The sequence below is a fragment of the Dipodomys merriami genome, unplaced genomic scaffold, assembly GCF_024711535.1.
Source record: "Dipodomys merriami isolate MVZ:Mamm:240054 unplaced genomic scaffold, mDipMer1.0.p SCAF_121, whole genome shotgun sequence".
NCBI lineage: Eukaryota > Metazoa > Chordata > Mammalia > Rodentia > Heteromyidae > Dipodomys > Dipodomys merriami.
This window is the reverse complement of record NW_027202505.1, coordinates 356,593-379,944: the sequence shown is the minus strand read 5'-3', so window position 1 is coordinate 379,944 and position 23,352 is coordinate 356,593. Positions and strand designations below refer to the sequence as shown.

The following is a 23,352-nucleotide window of genomic DNA, read 5'->3' as shown; positions in this document are numbered from 1 at the left end:
GCTCTTCAGCTCAAGGCTAGCGCTCTACCACTAGAGCCACAGCACTACTTCCTGCTTTTTTTTTCCTGCTTATGTGGTGTTGAGGAATCGAACCCAGGGCCTCATGCATGCAAGGTAAGAGCTCTACCACTGAGCCACCTTCCCAGCCCACCTGAGCTCCTTTTGCTCAAGGCTAGTGTTTTACCACTTGAGCCACAGCACCACTTCTGGCTTTTTCTGTGATTAATTGGAGATTTAAGAGTCTCATGGACTTTCCTACCCTGGCTGACTTCTAATGGCAATCCTTAGATCTCAGCCTTCTGAATAGCTAGGATTACAGGCATGAGCCACTGGCTCCCAGCCTGACAGACTCCCAAATAAACAGCAAAAAGTTGGAAATGGAGACCTAGGTAGCCCAAGCGGTAGAGAGCTAGCCTTGAGTGAAAAGCCAAGCAAGAGCATAAAGCCCTAAATACAAATATTAGTACCAGCAAAAAGGAAAAGGAAAAGGTAAAGGCGGGGGTGGGTTGGGGGGGGAAAATCAGTGGCTTATTTCCTTGTAGGAGCTCACTTAGCTTACCTGTCAGCTTGGGTGATCCGAACTGAGTGGGAGGGACTCACACTTTGTAGTACTAGTAACCTCTTGGAAATAGCATTTCATCTTCATAGCCTTTTGCTATGCCTATTTTATTGCCTTGGTTTCTGACTCATAATGGCCTTTACCTGTTTTTTGCTGATTTGAGAGCTTACTTAGTCAAGGGTGGTATTTCTGAAGACCATCCCACCTTTGCTTTAGATATTAGAGTTTTTTTTTTTTTGGCAGTTGTGGGGTTTGAACTCTGGGCCTGGAATGCTGTCCCTCAGCTCTTCAGCTCAAGGCGAGTACTCTACTGCTTGAGCTACAGCGCCACTTCTGGTTTTCTAGTGGTTTATTGGAGATAGGAGTCTCACAGTCTTTCCTGCCGGGGATGGCTTTGAACTGAGATCTTCAGATCTCAGCCTCCTGAGTAGCTAGGATTATAGGTGTGAGCCACTGGCGCCAGGCTTGTTTTGTTTTTTAAGAATCTTAATATGCAGCTCAGGTTAGCCTTATGCTCATGATTCTCCAGTGTCTGTCTCCTGAGTGCTGGGATCACACTACTTGAAGCTTTTGTTTGTTGTTTTTGTTTTTGCTTTTTTTGGTTGGTTGTGGGGCTTGAACTCTGGGCCTGAGCGCTGTCCCTCAGCTCTTCAGCTCAAGGCAAGCATTCTACCGCTTGAGCTACAGCGCCACTTGTTTTTTTAGTGGTTTATTGAGATCAGAGTCTCACAGACTTTCCTGCACAGGCTAGCTTTGAACCATGATCCTCAGATCTAAGCCTGAGTAGCTAGGATTACAGGCATGAGCCATCGGTGCTGGCTGCTTTTTTATTGGGGGGGAGGGGGTGGTACTAGGGATTGAAGCCAGGGTCTTGTGCATTCTAGGTAAGCACTCTATCACTGAGCAATAGTCTTAGCCTCGGATACTGGAGCTTTTTAACATAGACATTAAGCCTGGTTTAAAGACAGCTAGACTGGTGATGAGGTTAGTGTTTGTCTAGGAGCTACTGGGTTCGATTGGTTTGGGGTAGCTAGTCTCTACTGCTGCGGATCATAGGTCCATAAATAAGTATACATTTATTCCCTGTATTTGCCCCTCCACTTGCTTCCTGAGCCATGTTCTGTTGGGTTCTTGACCATTGTATCAGTGAGGCCCAAACAATAAGTATCGTTTTTCTATGTATGTTTCAGGTGATAATGTCAGCTTCCTGTGTCCTCCTGCACACTGGGCAGAAGATGCCCTTGATTGGTCTAGGCACCTGGAAGAGTGAGCCTGGCCAGGTAAGGGATGAAGAACGAGGAAGGCAACTTCTTGACCCTCTGCCAGGGAAAAAGAGGGATTTGGGAGAGGAGCCCTGCAGTTTTCCTAGCAGCCTATACTCTACTTTTTTTGTATGAGGATGAGCTTGGAGTGTGGAAAGGAGAGGAGGGACAACAATAAGCCCTTGACTTCTCCAGCTGACTCAGGAGGGACTGAGAGACCCAAGAGGGACAAGGGGATGGGAAGATATTTTTTGCTAACTGCATTTGCTTTGAGTGCTGTGGTACACATGGAACCTCTGCCCAAACCTGTGCTGTAAGTCTTTTTTTTTTTTTTGGTGGTCCGGTCATGGGCCCTGAACTCTGGGCCTGGGTGCTGTCCCTCAGCTCTTCAGCTCAAGGCTAGCGCTCTACCACTTGAGCCACAGTGCCACTTCCGGCTTTTTTCTTTTTTGCTTATGTGGTGCCGAGAAATCGAACCCAGGGCCTCATGCATGCAAGGCAAGCGCTCTACCACTGAGCCATCTTCCCAGCTGCTGTAAGTCTTAATATGGTGCTTACACTATAATCTTACCTGCTCTTCTCCCACATTGGGTTCCTTGAGCACTGGGACCTCTCCTGAGTGTACAGTCTTTGACATCATAGATGTCAAGGTTTGAAGAACTACTGGCTCAACTGTGTAGACCAAGAATCAGCAAACTTTCTTTTTTGGGAGACAATACTGGGGTTTGAATTCAAGTCCTTGTGATTACTAGTAAGGTACTTTATTGCTGAAGTAAGCCTTCAATCCCCAGTAAACTTTTATTATTTATTTATTGGGTCCAGTCATGGGGCCTGAACTCTGGGCCTGGGCGCTGTCCCTCAGCTCTTCAGCTCAAGGCTAGGGCTCTACCACTTGAGCCACAGCGCCACTTCCGACTTTTTTCTTTTTTCTTATGTGATGCTGAAGAATCGAGCCCAGGGCCTCGGGCATGCAAGGCAAGCGCTCTACCACTGAGCCACCTTCCCAGTCTCCCAGTAACCTTTTAATAAACTAGGTTAAGCTTTTCAATTTTGCTTAATGAGATTCAAAAATGGGAGTGATGGCCAGGCGCTGGTGGCTCACGCCTGTAATCCTAGCTACTCAGGAGGCTGAGATCTGAGGATTGCGGTTCAAAGCCAGCCCGGGCTGGAGAGACCGTGAGACTCTTATCTCCAATAAACCACCAGAAAAACCGGAAGTGGCGCTGTAGCTCAAGTGGTAGAGCACTCGCCTTGAGCTAAAGAGCTGAGGGACAGCGCCCAGGCCCAGAGTTCAAGCCCCACGGCTGACAAAAAAAAAAAAAAAAAAATGGGAGTGATGATAGATTTTTGCTTGTTTTTGTTTTTGAGACATGGTCTTATATTGCCCAGGCTAGGCATCAAACTCATGATTTTTCTATCTCAGCTTCCCAAGTGTACTCCAAAGCCTAGGTCCTGGCAACTTATGCCTGTAATTATAATTGGGCTGAAAATAGGAGGATTGTGGCATGAGGCCAATCCAGGAAAAATTTTCAAGACCCCTTCTCAACCCATAGCTGGGTGCAGTGGCATATACTTGTCATCCCAAGGGACATAGGAGGCTGAGGTTCAAGGATTGCAATACTAGCCTAATAGAGGAAGAAGTCCACTAGACTCTCTCCTTGGAAAGGTTAATGCAGTGATATGTATCATTCCAGTGACCTTGAGAAGCCTATATATAACAGGCAGGCTGTGGCTCCTGTATGCTGGAGGAAAGCTAGACTCTATCAATGGAAAAACAGAAAACACAACTAGAGGCATGGTTAAGTGATATTGTGCCAGTGTAGCAAGCTCTTGAGTTCAAACTCTAATACCATCACCCACAAAAAAAAAAAAAAAAAAAGTGTTGACAGCCACCGGTGGCTCATGACTAGTAAGCCTAGCTACTCAGGAGGCTGAGATCTGAGGATCACGGTTCAAAGCCAGCTCAGGCAGAAAGTCTGTGAGACTCTTATCTCCAATTAACCACCAGAAAACGGAAAGTTGCCCTGTGGCTCAAGTAATAGAGCTCTAGCCTTGAGCTAAAGAACTGAGAGACAGTACCCAGGCTCAGAGTTCAAAGCCCATGACTGACCAAAAAAAAGTGTGTGTATACACATAAATTTGAAATCTGCTCTTAGCTTCAGAGCTGTTGGAGAATAAAAATTCATAGTTTACCAATCCCTAGTGTAGAACCAGCCAAGGGAAATCTGGGAATGGAGTTTGGGAATCAGACCAGTAATCCTAGCAGTTCATGAGGCTGAGATCTTAAGGATCACAGAAGCCAGCCCAAGCAGGAAAGTCTGTGAGACTCCAAATAACCACCAGAAAATTTCCAATTAACTACCAGAAAACTGGAAGTGGAGCTGTGGCTCAAAGTGGTAGAGCACACTAGCTTTGAGGAAAAAGGTCTAGACCCTGAGTTCAATCCCCACAATCTACCAAAAAAAAAAAAAAAGAGCTGGGCACCAGTGGCTCATGTCTGTAATCCTAAGTACTCAGGAGGCTGAGATCTGAGGATCAAGGTTCAAAGCCAGCGTGGGCAGGAAAGCCTGTGAGACTCTTATCTCCAATAAACTACTAGAAAACTGGAAGTGGTGCTGTGGCTCAAGCAGTAGAGCACTCACCTTGAGCTGAAGAACTGAGGAACAGTGCCCAAGCCCAGAGTTCAAGCCCCAAGACCAACAAAAAAAGAAGAAGAAGAAGAAGAGAGGAAGAAATGAAGCCAGATGCTGGTAGCTCACATCTGTAAACCTAGCTAAGCTATGAGGATTGCAGTTCAAAGCCAACCTGGGCAGGAAAGTCCATGAGACTTATCTCCAATTAATCACCTTAAAACCAGAAGTGGCCCTGTGGCTCAGAGTTTTAGAACACTAGCCTAAGCAAAAGAGCTCAGGGACAGTGCTCAGTGAGTTCAAGCCCCATGACAAACCAAGAAAGGGAAGGGAAGGGAAAGGGGAAGGAAGAAGGAAAGGGAGAAGGGAAAGGAAGGGAAAGGCAAGGCTCAGTTTGTTGGGGAATTGTGTAGGAATAAGGACACCAACTGCAAGGTAAAGTTTTACTTCTGCAGAAGGGTACACCATCAACCAGAAATCTGCTAAGTAAGCACAGAGCATGCAGGCCATTCCCTTTTTATCACTAACCCAGCAGGTCCTGCTCCTCTGCTCTCACAGGCTGAGCTCAGGTTCACAATCTACAAAAGGATGTGGCTGAATAACAGGATGCAACAGAGATTCTAGGATCTTCTAATAGGATGTCTTAATTAAAGTGTAACAGAAGGCTGGGAAGGTGGTTCAGTGGTAGAGTGCTTGCCTTGCATGCATGAGGTCCTGGGTTCAATTCCTCAGCACCACATAAGCAGAAAAAGCTGGAAGTGGTGCTGTGGCTCAAGTGGTAGAGTGCTAGCCTTGAACTGAAGAGCTGAGGGACAGCGCCCAGGCCCAGAGCTCAGGCCCCATGACTGGCAATAAATAAATAAATAAATAAATAAATAAAGTTTAACAGAAAAAGCATGTAACTAAAATGTAATCAAGGGCCAACACTTTGCCTTGCCAAAGCAGGAATTTTTCAGAAAATTTTCACAAGATTGACAGAAAGGAACCAATCTACTTTGATAGAAAAGATGCTTTCCTCACATCTCACCTATTTTTCATCTATCTTTTTTTTTTTTTTTTTTTTTTTTTATGCCAGTTCTGGGGCTTGAACTCAAGGTCTGGGCTCTGTCCCTGAGTTTTTTGCTCAAGGCTAGCACTTTACCATTTGAGCTCCACTTCTGGCTTTTTGGTGGTTTATTTAAGAGTTTCAACAACTATCCTGACTAGGCTGGCTTCAAACCATGATCCACAGTTTTCAGTCTCCTAAGTAGCTAGGATTATAGGTGTGAGCCACTAGCACCTGGCTTCCATGTATCTTCTGATTGAAAAAACAAAACAAAACAACAAAACCTGGGCTAGAAAGGTAGCTCAGTAGTAGAGCATTTAGCTTGCAGGCCAAGCCTCGGTTTGATACCCAGCAACATACAGACATGCATATACATACACTTACTCAAGTCTTTATGCTAGATGCTAGGAACTTGTTACTAGTTTGTGGCTGAGCTTGTTGAGATATATTAGTAGGAAGGAATCTTGTAGACTGGTTAGATCGTGCAGGATAATAGGTTTGGTGCTTCCAGTTGTCACCTGGACCTCAAGCCTAGAATCATCTTTCATCTTGCCCCCATATTGCATAAATGGCCCTGATTCCCAACAGTGCCCCTTGATGTGGGATGTGGGCCAGACCAACAGAGCTGACAATATGTTCTCTCACTTGGCAGGTAAAAGCAGCCATTAAGTATGCCTTAAGTGTAGGCTACCGCCACATTGACTGTGCTACTGTCTACGGCAATGAGAGTGAGATTGGGGAGGCCCTGAAGGAGACTGTGGGACCAGGCAAGGTAAGTATTGGGGATACAGAGAGGATAGGGTACAAGAACTCAGAGGCTTAAGCTGGGGCAGGGGCTTACTGAGTATATCTGGCATCAGCATCTTTCTAGTTCTTTTCCCAGAGGTGAGGATGGGTGACACTGGGTACTCAAGGTTCTTTTCATGATGATTCTTCCCTTGTACCAGCCAGTATCTCGGGAGGAGCTGTTTGTGACATCTAAGCTGTGGAACACCAAGCACCACCCTGAGGATGTGGAGGGTGCCCTTCGGAAGACACTGGCTGACCTCCAGCTGGAGTATCTGGACCTGTATCTGATTCACTGGCCTTATGCCTTTGAGTGAGCCTTGCCAGGGTCTTTATCTGGAAGTTGGACGTTGAGTGTGGTGTTGATAGCAACAGAGCAGGATGAGAACATTCATCTGCATGGCAAGCAGAATGGCTTGATAAGAAATCCTAGCCTTGTGCTAGACTAGTTAGGTGTTTAGCAACATAAAAGAAAAACAAGCAGTATCCTCTTTAGAGAAGTATGAATGTGCCTTCTAGTCCATTATTAACTCAGGAAGTATGCTGACCCTCAGCAGAGGATGTGAGGAGTCTCTCATCACCATTGTGCTCTGTACTAGAAGAGTAGAGAACTCTGGGAGGAAGAAGTTAAGGAAGACTCCCAGAGGAAAAGGGAGATCATCTATACATAGGAAAAAGAGGAGAGGGAATGGGTTTTCCTTGTGTACTAAATACCTAGGTTATTATTTGGAAGAATGAAGAAGCATAGCTGTTTTTAATTCTTTGCATTTTATCCTCTTCTGATTTGGAGATATTGGACATGGACATAGAATGGATAGATGGGCAGGCAGGGCTAAAGCCTGGCATTTGTGCTCATACCTGGGGGACTGTGTCTCACTCAGGCGAGGAGACAACCTCTTCCCCAAGAATGATGATGGGACGATGCGCTATGACTCCATCCACTACAAGGAGACCTGGAAGGCACTGGAGGCACTGGTGGCAAAGGGGCTGGTGCGAGCACTGGGCCTGTCAAATTTCAGCAGTCGGCAGATAGATGATGTACTTAGTGTGGCTTCTGTACGCCCTGCTGTGTTACAGGTGAGCACTGCAAATAATTAGTAGTTTGGGGGGTGAAGAGGACCATTGATGAATCTTCTTTTTTTTTTTTTTGTCAGTCATGGGGTTTGAACTCTGGGCCTGGGCGCTGTCCCTCAGCTCTTCAGCTCAAGGCGAGCACTCTACCACTTGAGTTACAGTGCCACTTCCAGTTTTCTAGTGGTTTATTGGAGATAGGAGTCTCACAGTCTTTCCTGCCTGGGCTGGCTTTGAACCGTGATCCTTAGATCTCAGCCTCCTGAATAGCTAGGATTACAGGTGTGAGCCACCCGCTTGATGAATCTTTTTAAGGAGAATATCTGCAAGTTGTCAGAGTGTTAATACATAAAGTTGGGTTTCAAGTCCTGGGAGAGAATGAGGCCACCATTGGAAAATCATTTTAAAAAGTGGCTGAAGAGGGCTGGGAAGGTGGCTCAGTACTAGAGTGCTTGCCTAGCATGCAGGAAGCCCTGGGTTTGATTCCTCAGCACCACATAAACAAAAGCTGGAAGTTGCACTGTGACTCAAGTGGTAGAGTGCTTAGCCTTGAGCAAAAAAGCTCTAGGACAGTCCCAGGCCCTGAGTACTAGCCCCAGGACTGGCAACAACAACAAAGGAAATAATAATAAAAACAAACAAAAAGTGGCTGAAGAGTGCTAGGGATTAATCTCTGAAGGGCTAGTCTAGATATGCATGTATTGGAGGGGCCAAGTAAGCTGAGCATGGCCATTCCATGATAATGGGTTCTTCCTTGGTTCAGGTGGAATGCCACCCATACCTGGCTCAGAATGAGCTTATTGCCCACTGCCAAGCACGCGGCCTGGAGGTGACTGCTTATAGCCCTTTGGGTTCCTCTGATCGGGCTTGGCGACATCCTGATGAGCCTGTCTTGCTTGAGGATCCGGTAGTCCTGGCACTGGCTGAAAAGTATGGCAGATCTCCAGCTCAGATCTTGCTCAGGTGGGGAGCATTCTTGAGAATGGGTAAAGAGACTCTGAAAGGAGAGTGCTCCCAGGTGGGAGGAAAAGATTAAGGGATTTTTTTTTTTTTTTTTTTTTTGGTCATGGGGCTTGAACTCTGGGCCTGAGTGCTGTCCCTTAGCTCTTCAGCTGAAGGTGAGCGCTCTACCGCTTGAGCCACAGCACCACTTCCGGTTTTCTGGTGGTTTTTATTGGATCTAAGAGTATCACAGACTTTCCTGGCTGGGCTGGCTTTGAACCTTGATCCTCAGATCTCAACCTCCTGAGTAGCTAGGATCACAGGTGTGAGCCACCGGTGCCCAGCTTAAGGGATTCTTTATCTGGGTGAGGTTGAAACCTTGCTATGTGATCTCTTGGGAGGCTGTTCTGATGTATGTTTCTCATTCCATTCCAGTGGGGCTCTAGGTGTTCCAAGATTTTAGGGAAGGCTGCATGGAGAACAAAACAATGTCTGAATACTGATTCTTTCTCATTTACCTTTATCCCTAATTTAGGTGGCAGGTCCAGCGGAAAGTGATTTGCATCCCTAAAAGTATCACTCCTTCTCGTATCCTTCAGAATATCCAGGTACTTGATAATAGGTTCTATCTTCTTTACTCCAACTATGCCTAGACAATGTTAGGCTGGGGAAATGGTTCAAGTGTCTCAGTGCTAACTAGCTAGCAAGCATGAACACTGTGCCACACAGAAGAAGAAAAAAAAAAGGCACACTGCTGGCTTTTTTTGTTCCTAGGTGTTTGACTTCACCTTTAGCCCAGAAGATATGAAGCAACTAGATGCCCTGAACAAAAATTGGCGATATATTGTGCCCATGATTACGGTAAGGATTCATCACCTCCCAGAGAATGAGAGATTTGGGGAGCGGTTAAACGCAGGTCTTGCCTCAGGCCTGATGAGTAGAGGAGAGACAAGATATTGGTGAGATTGCTATCCTGGATACAATGGTTTCTTTTTTGAGGTCAGTGAATTGAGCCCCAGTGAAGGCATGCAGGCTATGAGTCTGAATTCTGCTTTATATCTTCTTTATAACTTCTCCAGTCCAGTCAAATTTTAACCCAGTGAAATGATTTGATACGTGTTGATTCTGTGGCATCTTCTAAGGCTGGGGTCCCAGCCACTGTCATCTGACCAAGTACTATACATAGGTATAGCAAAGTAAAGTTTAGGGGGAATGCTGGGGTCTTTGGAATGTCAGCCCTTGCTAATGGAGTCATCTCTCTTTCTAGGTGGATGGGAAGAGGGTTCCAAGAGATGCAGGACACTGTCTGTACCCCTTTAATGACCCTTACTGAGCTTGGCTTACCTCCAGCTAAGTAACTGCCTGCCACTCCCAGAAAAAGGGAGTCAATAAAGCCATTGGAACATCCACACTGTTTGCTTGACATACTTGCCTGGTGGGGCCTGGGATGGAAGGTGTTACCCACAGAGATGACAGTTATAGGGCTGCTGCTTTGTGTTACCTGCCCTTACAGTTTACTCTTCATTATCTTTATTGGATCTGGAAGGGCCTGCTGGAATCTGAATTCTGCTTTGAGTAGCACCATCTAGTGGCACTTGGTAGTGGTGCATTTCTCCCTAGAATTGTAGTCACCTGAGAATCGTGATCATCAGCCTCACTGACTGTTCTGTGGCCCTGTGACAACCCCCACTCCCTGATCATTGCCCTAAGTTTAGGAATATGAAGAACTGAAAAAGTATATTCACAAGTTTTGGGAGCTGGGTACCATTGTCTCATGCATGTAATCCTAGCTACTCAGAAGGTTGAGAACTGAGGATTGTGGTTTGAAGCTAGCCTAGGCGAAAAATCTCCTTAAGAGTTATCTCTCAGTAACAAACAAAAAGCCAGAAGTGAAGCTGTACCATCCTTGAATGAAAAAGCTAACACTATGAGTTTAAGTACCAGTACCAGCACAAAAGTTTTGGGGTTCCAGCTCGTAAAATCACAAAAAGTAGCAACAATGACTTCTCTCTGTGTATAAGCTAACAGAAGGAGGCAGGGTCAGGCCCAAAGCTTGTCACCCAACCCTGGGTGCTATTTCAAGTACTTTATAGTTGTAGTCCTATCAGAGGCTACCAATAATTAATTTTTTTTATTGTTTTGTTTTTTTGTCGGTCGTGGGGCTTGAACACTGGGCCTGGGTGCTATCCCTCAGTTCTTCAGCTCAACGCAAGCACTCTATCACAGTGCCTCTTCCCATTTTCTAGTGGTTTATTAGAGATCAGAGTCTCGTGGACATTCTGGCCCAGGTTGGCTTTGAACCGTGATCCTCAGATTGCAGCTTCCTGAGTAGCTAGGGTTACAGGTGTGAGCCACCAGCACCAGGCTCCCAATAATTAAATTTTAGAGAGTTTTTTTTTGGCAAATAACCAAACTTGTTCTAAACTTCAACGTGTGTGTGTGTGTGTGTGTGTGTGTGTGTGTGTGTGTGCTGGCAATGGGTCTTGAACTCAGGGTCTGAGTACTGAACTTTTTTTTTTTTTTGGTCAGTCATGGGGCTTGGACTTAGGGTCTTGGTGCTCTGAGCTTTTCTGTTCAAGGCTAGTGCTCTACCACTTTGAGTCACAGTTTTGTTGTTTTTTTTTGGGTCCGGTCGTGGGGCCTGAACTCTGGGCCTGGGCGCTGTCCCTCAGCTCTTCAGCTCAAGGCTAGCGCTCTACCACTTGAGCCACAGCACCACATCCGGCTTTTTTCTTTTTGCTTATGTAGTGCTGAGGAATCGAACCCAGGACCTCGAGCATGCAAGGTAAGCGCTCTACCACTGAGCCACCTTCCCAGCCCTGAGCCACAGTTTTTTGTTGGTTTTGGGGCTTGAACTTGGGGCCTGGCCGCTATATCTGAGCTCTTTTGTTTAAGGCTAGCACTCTACCACTTTGAGCCAGAGCACCACTTCTGGGTTTCTGGTGATTAATTAGAGATTAGAATCTTAAGGAATTTTCTGCCTAAGCTGGCTTTGAACTTTGATCCTCAGATCTAAGCCTCCTGAGTAGCTAGGATTTTAGGTATGAGCCACCAGTGCCTAGCCAGAGCTTCATTCATTCAAGGCTTGCGCTCTACCACTTAGCCACAGTTCTTTTTTTTTTTTTTTTTTGGGTCCGGTCTTGGGGCCTGAACTCTGGGTCTGGGCGCTGTCCCTCAGCTCTTCAGCTCAAGGCTAATGCTTCTACCACTTGAGCCACAGTGCCACTTCCGGCTTTTTTCTTTATGTGGTACTGAGGAATTGAACCCAGGGCCTCAGGCATGCAAGGCAAGCGCTCTACCACTGAGCCACCTTCCCAGCCCTTGAGCCACAGTTCTACCTGCTCCACCTCCAACTTTTTTTTTTTTCTTATGGACTTACCTTCCTTGGCTGGCTTTGAACCGTGATCCTTAGATCTCAGCTTCCTGAGTAGCTAGGATCACAGGTGTGAGCCACTAATGCCTGGCTAAAGTCCCACTTTATACTAGATGTGTCACCGCATTAAGGTGAGGTTTAGTGAATTCCCCCCCCCCTTTTTTTTTGTCTGTCATGGGGCTTGAACTCTGGGCCTCAGCACTGTCCCTCAGCTTTTCAGCTCAAGGGGAGCACTCTACCACTTGAGCTACAGTGCCACTTCCGGTTTTCTGGTGGTTTATTGGAGATAAGAGTCTCACGGACTTTCCTGCCCGGGCTGGCTTTGAACCATGATCCTCAGATCTCAGCCTCCTGAGCAGCTAGGATTACAAGTGTGAGCTACCAGCGCCTGGCCTGATAGATATTTTTAATTTTTAAATTTTTTTTTTGTCGGTTGTGGGGCTGAACTCTGGGCTTGGGCACTGTCCCTCAGCTCTTCAGCTCAAGGCTAGTGCCCTACCACTTGAGCCACAGCGCCATTTCTGGCTATTTTCTGCTTATGTGGTGCTGAGGAATCGAACCCAGGGCCTCATGCATGCAAGGCAAGCACTCTACTACTGATTGAGCCAACTTCTCAGCCCTTAATCTTTAATTTTATTGAACCCATGAAAGGATTTTGAGCAAGAGTAACATGGTATGGTTTGTGTTTTAGAAACACAAACCTAGGTCTGTATTTAACTTGGTAGAGTATGTGAGCAGCTTACTCAGGCCCTGGGTTCAATCTCTAGGCATAACAACAAAATAGACCTCACATAGTGGAAAGTACATTACAGTTGTAAAACAATAGGTAGAGAAAGATGGAAAGTCACTTTTAGGAGGGGGGCTCTTGGACTTTGCTCTGCTTGAGCTATATCTTCAACTCTGCTATTTACTGGTTATTTTGGAGATGAAGTCTTACAAACTTTCCTGCTTGTTCTGTGGGTTGGTTTCAAGCCACAGTCCTTCAGGTCTTAGTCTTTTGAATAGCTGAGACTATAGAAGAAAGCCACTGCAACTAGTTAGAATTTAAAATGAGACGATAAAAAATTGCATTGGGGGACTGGGAAGGTGACTCAGTGGTAGAGTGCTTACCTTGCATGCATGCATGAGTCCCTGAGTTCGATTCCTCAGCACCACATAAGCAGAAAAAGCCGGAAGTGGCGCCGTGGCTCAAGTGGTAGGTTGCTAGCCTTGAGCTTAAGAGCTGAGGGACAGCACCCAGGCCCAGAGTTCAGGTCCCATGACTGACAAAAAGAAAAAAAATTGCAATGGGCTGGGGATGTAACTCAGTGGTAGAGTACTTGCCTAGAACTTGCCTTAGATTTGTCCAGACCCTAGCACTACCATATCCCCATTTTTTAAAATGTGTGTGTGTGTGTGTGTGTGTGTGTGTGTGTGAGAGAGAGAGAGAGAGAGAGAGACAGACAGACAGACAGACAGACAGACAGACAGACACCTGGGACTTAAACTCAGGACTTGGGTGCTGTCCCTGAGGGTTTTTTTTTTTTTTTTTTTGGTGTTTTTTTGGTCAGTCGGGAGGCTTGAACTCTGGACTTGGGCGCTGTACCTTAGCTATTCAGCTCAAGTCTAGCGCTTTACCACTTCAGCCACAGCGCCACTTCTGACTTTTTTGTTCATGTGGTGCTGAGGAATCAAACCCAGGGCCTCATGCATGCGAGGCAAGCACTCTACTGAGCCACCTTCCCAGCCCCGTCCCTGAAGTTTTTTGCTCAAGGCTAGTGCTCTACAATTTGAGCCATATTTGTTCTGGCTTTTTTGGTTGCTAATTGGAGGTAAAAAGTCTCATGGATTTTTCTGTCCAGGTTAGCTTTAAAATTGTAATACTCAGGGCTGGGAAGGTGGCTCAGTGGTAGAGCGCTTGCCTTGCATGCATGAGGTACTGGGTTCGATTCCTCAGCACCACATAAGCAGAAAAAATAAAAAAGCTGGAAGTGGCACTGTGGGTCAAGTGGTAGAGTGCTAGCCTTGAGCTGAAAAGCTGAGGCCCAGAGTTTAGGCCCCATGGCCGGAGGCCTCCCCCCCCCCAAAAAAAAAAAATTGTAATACTCAAGATCTCAGCCTCCTGAGTAGGTAGGATTTTAGGTGTGAGTCACCAACACCTGGTGCACAAATTTTTTATTTTTTTTATTTTTTATTTTTAAGTTATCGGTCGTGGGGCTTGAACTATGGGCCTGGGTGCTGTCCCTCAGCTCTTCAGCTCAAGGCTAGTGCTCCACCACTTGAGCCACAGCACCACTTCCAGCTTTTTCTGCTTATGTGGTGCTCAGGAACTGAACCCAGGGCCTCATGCATGCAAGGCAAGCATTGTACCACTGAGCCACCTTCCCAAATCCTGGTGCACAATTTTTCTTATCAGACCTACCCCTCATCTATTACTTTATCTTCTTTTTTTTTTTTTTTTTTGGTCCGGTCATGGGACCTAACTCTGGGCCTGGGCGCTGTCCCTCAGATCTTCAGCTCAAGGCTAGCATTCTACCACTTGAGCCACAGCACCACTTCCGGCTTTTTTCTTTTTTGCTTATGTGGTTCTGAGGAATTGAACCCAGTGCCTCATGCATGCAAGGCGAGCGCTCTACCACTGAGCCATCTTCCCAGCCCCTATTACTTTATCTTCTAAGGCAGCCCCTATTACTTTATCTTCTAAGGAATGCACATTTCAACATGAGACAATGCATTGTGAACCTACAGTTTTTATGAATTGCTTTTAGAATTTCAACAGTTGTGTGTCTGTGTCTGTGTCTGTGTGCCTGTGTGTATACCAGAACTAGGACGTCAATTGTGCGCTTCATGCTCTAGCTTGGCTTATTCTGCTCACAGGCTCATGCTCTATGGAGGCTTTTTTTTTTTTTTTTGTCAGTGGTGGGGCTTGAACTCTGGGCCTGAGCGCTGTCTCTCGGCTCTTCAGCTCAAGGCAAGCACTCTATCACTTGGGCTATAGCACCACTTCCGGTTTTCTGGTGGTTTATTGGAGATAAGTGTTTCAGGGACTTTCCTGCCTAGGCTGGCTTTGAACCGCAATCCTCAGATCTCAGCCTCCTGAGTAGCTAGGATTACAGGCATGAGCCACTGGTGCCCCTATGGAGGCTTTTTAAACCAGCCTTTTGCTGGTTAATTGGAGATACTTTTCTGGATTTGTCTGCTTGAAATTTTTTCTTTAAGAAAAATTCTTTTTCTTTTTTTTTTTTTTTTTTTGGGTCCGGTTGTGGGGCCTGAACTCTGGGCCTGGGCACTGTCCCTCAGCTCTTCAGCTCAAGGCTAACACTCTACCACTTGAGCCACAGCACCACTTCCGGCTTTTTTCTTTTTGCTTATGTGGTGCTGAGGAATTGAACCCAGGGCCTCAGGCATGCAAGGCAAGCGCTCTACCACTGAGCCACCTTCCCAGCCCCTCTTTAAGAAAAATACATGAGCTGGGGGGCTGGGAAGGTGGCTCAGTGGTAGAGTGCTTGCCTTGCATGCATAAGGCCCTGGGTTCAATTCCCCAGCACCACCTAAGCAAAAAAAAAAAAAAAAGCCAGAAGTGGCAGAACACAATCACACCTAAGTAGGTAGTCAAGTAAGCAAGTACATTAAAGCAATGTGTAATTAAACATTTGGGATTTCAATGTTGCATACTTGATAAAATAATAAAACCTACAAAATTAAAAAAAAAAAAGAAAAATACATGAGCTGGACATAGATGGCCTATGCTTGTAGTCCTAGGTACTTGAGGACTGAGATGTGGAAGATCAAGGTTGGGAGGCCAGCCCAGGTAGAAAGATTTGCTAGACTCCTATCCCCAAAATAACCAGCAAAATATCAGGGCATGAGGTATGGCATAGTGCCTGCCTAAGAAGTGTGATGGTCTTGAGTTCAAACCCCAGCATCACTAAAAAGAAAAACAATGTTGTATATCACTGGTGTTCAACGAGTATTGGTTTAATATTAGGCTCCAGTGCTGTCTGCAGACTCTGGAGAAATATCATTTTATCTGAACCCCCAGTCAGCATGATACAGCTGCTCAGTGCTTTGTATGAGATAGGAATAGCGCTAATGACCTTAAATCCTCACAACACCCAGAAGAGGTGGACACTGATGTTACTGTACGTTTACTCTTTTTTTTTTTTTTTTTCTTTTGTCAGTTGTGGAGCTTGAACTCATGCATGTGAGGCAAGCACTCTACCACTGAGCCACCTTCCCAGCCCTGTACATTTACTCTTAAAAAGTTACCAGGCGGCCAGGTGCCGATGGCTCACACCTGTAATCCTAGCTGCTCAGGAGGCTGAGATATGAGGATTGCAGTTCAAAGCCAGCCCAGGCAAGAAAGTCCACTGAGGCAAGAAATTCCATGAGACTCTTCTTTTTTTTTTTTGTCGGTGGCGGGGCTTCAATTCTGGGCCTGGGTACTATCCCTCAGCTCAAGTCGAGCACTCTACCAGTTAATCACTTCCTGTTTTCTGAGTAGTTTATTGGAGATAAGATTCTCATGGACTTCCCTACCTGGGCTGGCTTTGAACTGTATCCTCAAATTTCAGCCTGCTGAGTAGGTAGGATTACAGGCGTGAGTCACTGTCCCTGATGTTAGTGAGACTCTTACTTCTAATAAACCACTCAGAAAACTGGAAGTGGTACTGTGGCTCAAGTGGTAGAGTGCTAGCCTTGAGCTTAAGAGTTGAGGGACAGTTCCCTGGCCCATAGTTCAAGTCCCACAACCCCTCCCCCCCAAAAAAAAGTTACAAGGCTTGTCTTAAGCCATAGAGCTAATAATAGAATAGGCCAAGTCTGGAATTGTCATTTTTAGGCCTGGCTCTATAACCCCAAACAATTTGACCTGCTTGAGCCTTGGGAGCCTGGATAACAGTCATTTCTGGGAACCTTTACCAGTAAGTATCCTTAAGCCTGAAAGAAAATAACCACCCCTGTCCTACTCTAATCACTAGACTGGAAGGGAATAAGTGGATGCTCAGGGATCAAGGGAGTGCAGCTTTTCAGACTGACAGACATATTTCACTTAGCCAGCTTTCAGGAAAAGAAGCTGAAATCTCTTACTCAGAAAATGATGCACACTGTTAGCCATTACCAACTTCTGGCTTTTTTTTTTTTTTATTGTGAAAATACCATACAGGGGCTGGGAAGGTGGCTCAGTGGTAGAGCGCTCGCCTTGCATGCTCAAAGCCCTGGGTTCGATTCCTAAGCACCACATAAGCAAAAAGAAAAAAGCCGGAAGTGGCGCTGTGGCTCAAGTGGTAGAGCGCTAGCCTTGAGCTGAAGAGCTGAGGGACAGCACCCAGGCCCAGAGTTCAGGCCCCATGACCGGACCCCAAAAAAAAAAGAAAATACCGTACAGAGGGGTACAATTACATGGACAAGGTATTGAGTACATTTCTTATCAAGCATTGTTGCCTCCTCCTTTGTTTCCCTTCCCATCCCTTTTCTGGTGGTTTTTTTTTTTTTTTTTTTGAGCAAGTCAAACCTTGCTTCTACCTCTTAGTTTCTATTCTTTTTTAGTATACATCCTATCCTGGGGTTTGAACTCAAGGCCTGGTCATGATCCCTTAGCTTTTTTTTTTTTTGTCAGTTGTGGGCCTTGAACTCTGGGCCTGGGCACTGTCCCTGGAGATGAGTCTCACAGGCTTTCCTGCCTGGGCTGGCTTAGAACTGCAATCCTCAGATCTCAGCCTCCTGAGTAGCTAGGATTACAGGTGTGAGCCATGGGCAGCGGGCTGGTCCCTTGGCTTTTTTGCTAAAGATTAGTACTTACCACTTTGAACTCCAGTGCCATTTCTGGCTTTTTGATATTTAATTGGAGATACAAGTCTCATGGACAGGGCTGGGAAGGTGGCTCAGTGGTACAGTGCTTGCCTTGCATGCCTAAGGCCCTTGGTTTGATTCCTCAGCACCACATAAGTAAAAAGAAAAAAGCCGGAAGTGGTGCTGTGGCTCAAGTGGTAGAGCGCTAGCCTTGAGCTGAAGAGCTGAGGGACAGTGCCCAGGTCCATAGTTCAGGCCCCAGGACCGGACCCAAAAAAATAAAAAATAAAAACTAAAAGAGTCTCATGGACTTTCCTGCCCAAGTTGGCTTTTGAACAGGCATGAAACTAAGGCTCACCTTAGTTTCTATCTATGAAATGGGACTAACACCAGTCTCACTAGTATTGGTTCTGTTAAGACTCAAACAGGGTTGGGAATGTGGCTTAGTGGTAGAGTGCTTCCCTAGCATGAATGAGACCTGAGTTGGATTCCTCAGTACTACATAAACAGAATAAGCTGGAAGGGTAACAGTGGCTCAAGTGGTAGAGTGCTAGCCTTGAGCTGACACAGTGCCCAGGCCCAGAGTTCAGGCCCCACAACCGACAAAAAAAAAAAAAAAAAAAAAGCTGAGGGACAGTGCCTAGGCCCTGAGTTCAAGCCACAGGACTGGGGGAGAGGGGAGGGAAAGGGGCTAAAACAACACCAATAGCTTTGGGCTGGGAAGGTGGCTCAGTGGTAGAGTGCTTGCCTTACGTGTATGAGGCCCTGGGTTCGATTCCTTATCACACATAAGCAGGAAAAAAAGCCGGAAGTGGTGTAGTGGTTCAAGTGGTAGAGCGCTAGCCTTGAGCTGAATTGCTGAGGGACAGCGCGGAGGTCTAGAGTTCAAGCCCCATGACCGACAAAAAACAACAAAAAAAAGATAGCTTTAAAGCGTTTAAACACCCTTGGGCATAATAGATATTTAACAAATTGTAAGCCTGGATTGGTTTCAAAGGAGCTAGAACTAGTCAGAATTGGAATCTGGGTAGCGTGATTTAACAGGATGACACCAGTGGATTGGGCCAGACAAAGGGGGCGAGTCCACACAGAGAAGCCAACCGCATTCCGCCCCCTCCCCCCGCCCCACTGCGCTTTAAATGAAGCGCGGTAATTTCAGCTGCAGCCAATCCTAGGCCAGCAACTTTTTGCGTCATTAGTTGCGGAGGCCCAGAGCCACGCTTCTCGGGGAGGTCGTTTCTAGCCGTTGCTGCTGCACTCGTGCAGCGCTCTGGCGTGTCTATACGTTAGTACTGAGAGGAAGTAGAGAAAAATCTGAGTCACCTTCTTGGGTGAGAAGGCGTTCGGCTACTCGTCGAACACTCGCAGAATAGCACCGGCTTCACGTGGAAGCTGCAGGCTGGCACCCCGTGAGGGGTTGTACCAACATTCTCGTTCCCTAACTAGACTCCCTATAGAAGCAGGAAGCTGTTCTCCTGAAGGAAGGCAGGTCAGGTCGGGAAGGCACTAACGAGACTAGGGTGGGAGGTGTCCTTGGGATAGAAAAGGGGGTTGAGTCCTGTCCCTTTAAATCCGAGGGGGAGGATCCGGAAGTGGATGGGCGGGGCCGAGGCTTGGGTATATAGGAGGGCTCCAGACGCGCGGGGTCTCCAATCTGCCATTTTCTGTTCCCCGCATTGCTCCCTGGCGTCCCAAATTCCCTGTTTTCCTCACAGGCTTTATCCCCGCGCAGCGTTCCACCACCTCAGGGGAACGATGGCCACAGAGTCCACAGCCACTGCTGCTATCGCCGCGGAGCTGGTTTCCGCAGACAAGTAAGCGGGGCTGTGGCGGGCTAGACTCCGGCCAGTCTGGGAGGGCTGCTGTTGTGTGGGAAGGGTAGTCGGGTGGTGGGAGGGCTGCCTCCCGGCAAGCCGCTGGCGATGTCGGGGAGGCTTGGCCGCTGGGGAAGCCGCTTCCCGAGAGCCCGCGCACTGGCGACTCCGGCGGGCGGCTGGCGCCCCCTGCCCCGCTTTCTGCGGCCGCCATCTTGCCGGGGGCAGCGGCGGCTGTCTCCATCGCCTACCCCTCTCCTTCCCATCCCCGGCCCGGGGCTTCCAATGGGGGGGCGGGGTCCTGGCGTGCCGGCGTGCCTCGACGTCCCTACTTGTCAGCGCAGTAGTAGCGTGGCCCTTCTGGAAGTCCCCAGAAGAGCTGGGAATATAATCAACAGATTTGGCGCCAAAAAAAAAAAAAAAACTGCACGAGGAGGGAGGCCGGACCGGAGGGCCAGGGTGGGCGGGGCTTCGCAGAGGGCGGGGCGGGGCTTAGCGCTCGAGCGTTTGGTTCCCTTTAGCCAGTTGTGGAGCAGGGGGCCGAACCTTGAGGAGGCGGGAAAACTCCATTGTTTGGTGGATTTCCGCCGTGGGTGGCGCGGTGTGGCTGGTTTCCCGCGCCTCCTTCCCCACCTCAGGCTCTCACGTAGTTGGGGAGCATCGCGGTGCTTTACACAACGTGAGCATTAAACTTGGTTGCTTCAGGGAGATATTATGCGAACCTGGAGAGTATTCTGTTAGCGCTGCGTGGAACTCCTTCCACTGGTCAGCCGTGTTTTCTTGCTGGGTGAGTCGGCTGTGTACAAGCAGGATTAGTGAAAGATCCCGAAGGCGAAGAAAATGTAATTGCATGGAAAGGCATGTTGTTACTCAGACACTGAATTTTTCGGAGTGTGGAATCACTCATATATTCTATAATACAAGTTCTGTTTTCGATACAACAGGTCTGATAACTCATCCTTCTGAGTGTACAGGGACTTTTTTTTTAAATCGGTTTTCTCAAGATGTACATCCCAATTGACATTACACAGTATATTTACAGTTAGCTGAGTTTTTTGGCCTTTGTGTGTCTTACCACTTTTTGGTTTGTTTCCTAGTAGATTCATGAGAAGCAAGTGATTGTCAAACCACCCTCAGGATCATTTGAGAACTTCAATTTCAGAATTAACTTTTGTCTCCTCATTTTTTCCTTAGAGTGGCATTGTGAGTTGTGTTGTATTATGAAGAGAGTTATTTTCTGTAGTGCTTCCTAGACAACATTTACCACATTCTGTGTACAGGTGTCTTCACTTTTTTTTTTTGTCAGACCTGGGGCTTGAACTCAGGACCTGGGCACTGTCCCCGAGCTTCTTTTGCTCAAGGTTAGGACTCTACCACTTGAGCCACAGCACCACTTCTGGCTTTTTCTTTTTCTTTCTTTCTTTTTTTTTTTTTTTGAGTCCAGTGGTGGGGCCTGAACTCTGGGCCTGAGCGCCGTCCTTCAGCTCTTCAGCTCAAGGCTAGCGCTCTACCACTTGAGCCACAGCGCCACTTCTGGCTTTTTTCTTTTTGCTTATGTGGTGCTGAGGAATCGAACCCAGGGCCTCATGCATGCAAGGAAAGTGCTCTACCACTGAGCCACCTTCCCAGCCCTAGCTTTTTCTGTTTATGTAATATTGAGGAATTGAACTCAGAGCTTCATGCATGCTAGGCAAGCACTCTACCACATTTCTTTTTCTTCTTTCTTTCTTTCTTTCTTTCTTTTCTTTCTTTCTTTTTGTTCAGTTGGGCCTGGGCTCTATACCTGAGCTGTTCAGCTCAAGGCTAGCGCTCTACCACTTGAGCCACAGCACCACTTCTGGCTTTTTCTGCATATGTGGTGCTGAGGAATTGAACCCAGGGCCTCATGCATGCAAGGCAAACGCTCTACCACTGAGCCACCTTCCCAGCCCAAAAATTTTATTTTTTTATACATGATTATAGTGTGAAATAGTTTTTTGTAGGTCTTGGGACTTGAACTTGGTCTAGGCAATGTCCTTGCTTTTGTGTTCATGACTAGCATACTACCATTTTGAGCTATAGCTCTACTTCTAGTTTTCTAGTGGTTAATTGGAGATAGGAGTCTCATGGACATTCCTGCCTGGGCTGGCTTTGAACTGAGATCCTCAGATCTGTTTCCTGACTAGGATTACAGGCATGAACCACCAGTGCCCACCTTTGGAAGGTGAGAAAAATCTAAGAATGCAGAAATAATGGCTCACACTTGTAATCCTAGCTACTCAAGAGGCTGAGATCTGAGCAGAAAACCAAATGGACTAAATGGTCCTCAATTCTTTTATGTTAAGAAGTATAGGGTGTTATGTAACTCAGGCTGTCTTCAACTCCTGATTCTCTTGCCTCTGCCTTCTGAGGGCTAGAATTACAGGTGAGAACCACCAGCTCATAATTATGAAAGAATTAGATCTTTTCTTTCTTTCTTTTTTTTTTTTTTTTTTTTTTTTGCCAGTCGTGGGGCTTGAACTCTGGGCCTGGGCACTGTCTCTCAGCTCTTTAGCTTAAAGCTAGCATTTTACCTCTTGAGCCAGAGTGCCACTTCTGGCTTTTTCTACTTATGTGGTTCTGAGGAATCGTACCCAGGGCCTCATGCATGCAAGGCAAGCACTCTACCACTGAGCCAACCTCCCAGTCCTAGATCTTATTCTTTAAGAGAGTTTAGTGTGTGTGTCATCTTCTAGTCTTTGTCTTTTGTGAAATGTGTGTCCCAAAGTATTCTCCATTTACTGCTTTAAAATCTGGATCCACACTAAGCCAGGCATGGGTAGGATATGCATTTCTTTATTTATTTTTGTCAGTCATGGGGCTTGAACTGTGGGCCTAGGAACTATTCTTCAGCTCAAGGCAAGCACTCTACCATTGAGCCACAGCGCCACTTCCAGCCTTTTCTGCTTATGTGGTGCTAAGGAATCGAACCCAGGGCCTCATGCATGCAAGGCAAGCACTCTACCACTGAGCCACCTCCCAGCCTTAGCACATGCATTTCTTTTTTTTTTTTTTTTAATTGTGACTAAGTAATTACATAAATTTCACAGTATTGGGGCTGGGATGGTGGCTCGGTGGTAGAGTGCTTGCCTTGAATGCATGAGGCCCTGGGTTTGATTCCTTAGCACCACATAAGCCATAAGCAGAAAAAGCCAGAAGTGGTGCTGTGGCTCAAGTGGTAGAGCGCTTGCCTTGAGCTGAAGAGCTGAGGGACAGCGCCCAGACCCAGAGTACAGGCCCCACGAACGACCAAAAAAAATTTCACAGTATTTTGGAATAGTAGCACATACATTTCTAATCATAGCTTCTGAAGAAGTGAAGATTAAAAGGATCATGACTTGAGGCCAGCCTAGACAAAAAACATTTGTGAGACCCCCCCTCTCTCAACCAATAAAAAGGTGGATGTAGTGACACATGCCTTTGAGCTACACTGGAAGCTGTTTTGGCTGGGCTGGGCAAAAAGCAACACTATTCAAAAAACAGAGTTAAGGAGTTAGTGGCATAGTTAAAGTTGGTATAGTGCCTGTCTATCCTTGCAACTCAACACCAAAACAACTTGGATTCACTCTAAAGATTTTCCTCTCCACCCACCCAAAAAAAAGAAAGGAAAAATCTGCTATAACTAATGAGTAAGTTAAGCAAAGTTGTAGGATCTGAAATCAATACAAAAATCAGTTGTATCTGCATCTCTGCATTAACCTGAAACCCTCAAAATATTCTCATTTAAATCTGCAGCAGAAATTTCAGTTTTGGAAGGCAGCTAGGTCTTGATAGAAACAGAATTTAGTTTCTCCCAGCTCTTTTCTGCTCACAGCTGGTACTATTGTTGGGCTGGGAAGGTGGCTCAGTGGTAGAGTGCTTGCCTTGCATGCCTGAGGCCCCGGGTTCATTCCTCAGCACCACATAAGCAAAAGGAAAAAAGCTGGAAGTGGCGCTGTGGCTCAAGTGGTAGAGTGCTAGCCTTAAGCTGAAGAGCTAAGGGACAGTGCCCAGGCCCAGAGTCAGAGTTCAGGTCCCACAACCGGACTCCAAAAAAAAAAAAAGCTGGTACTATTGTTACTTGTGCTACTATATCCAGTCCAA

The 23,352-nt window shown here is 46.6% G+C and overlaps 2 protein-coding genes across 6 annotated transcripts in view; both read left to right on the top strand.

The window, feature by feature from the left end:
* Positions 1–9,704, top strand: part of LOC138823617 (aldo-keto reductase family 1 member A1) — a 29,679-nt gene extending 19,975 nt beyond the window's left edge. For all 3 annotated transcript variants that reach the window (XM_070017022.1, XM_070017021.1, XM_070017023.1), the window contains 8 exons: positions 1,750–1,839; positions 6,149–6,268; positions 6,444–6,595; positions 7,164–7,359; positions 8,117–8,316; positions 8,831–8,903; positions 9,070–9,156; positions 9,563–9,704. In XM_070017022.1, the coding sequence (XP_069873123.1) occupies positions 1,756–1,839; positions 6,149–6,268; positions 6,444–6,595; positions 7,164–7,359; positions 8,117–8,316; positions 8,831–8,903; positions 9,070–9,156; positions 9,563–9,628 (978 nt within the window). In that variant the 5' untranslated portion in view covers positions 1,750–1,755 and the 3' untranslated portion in view covers positions 9,629–9,704. The remainder of the gene's footprint in view (positions 1–1,749; positions 1,840–6,148; positions 6,269–6,443; positions 6,596–7,163; positions 7,360–8,116; positions 8,317–8,830; positions 8,904–9,069; positions 9,157–9,562) is intronic.
* Positions 9,705–19,084: 9,380 nt separating this feature from the next.
* Positions 19,085–23,352, top strand: part of LOC138823616 (nuclear autoantigenic sperm protein-like) — a 29,698-nt gene continuing 25,430 nt past the window's right edge. For 2 of the 3 annotated variants that reach the window (XM_070017018.1, XM_070017017.1), the window contains exon 1: positions 19,103–19,251. In XM_070017018.1, the coding sequence (XP_069873119.1) occupies positions 19,193–19,251 (59 nt within the window). In that variant the 5' untranslated portion in view covers positions 19,103–19,192. Of the gene's footprint in view, positions 19,252–23,352 lie in introns of all 3 variants that reach the window. The other variant, XM_070017019.1, reaches the window with a different exon arrangement.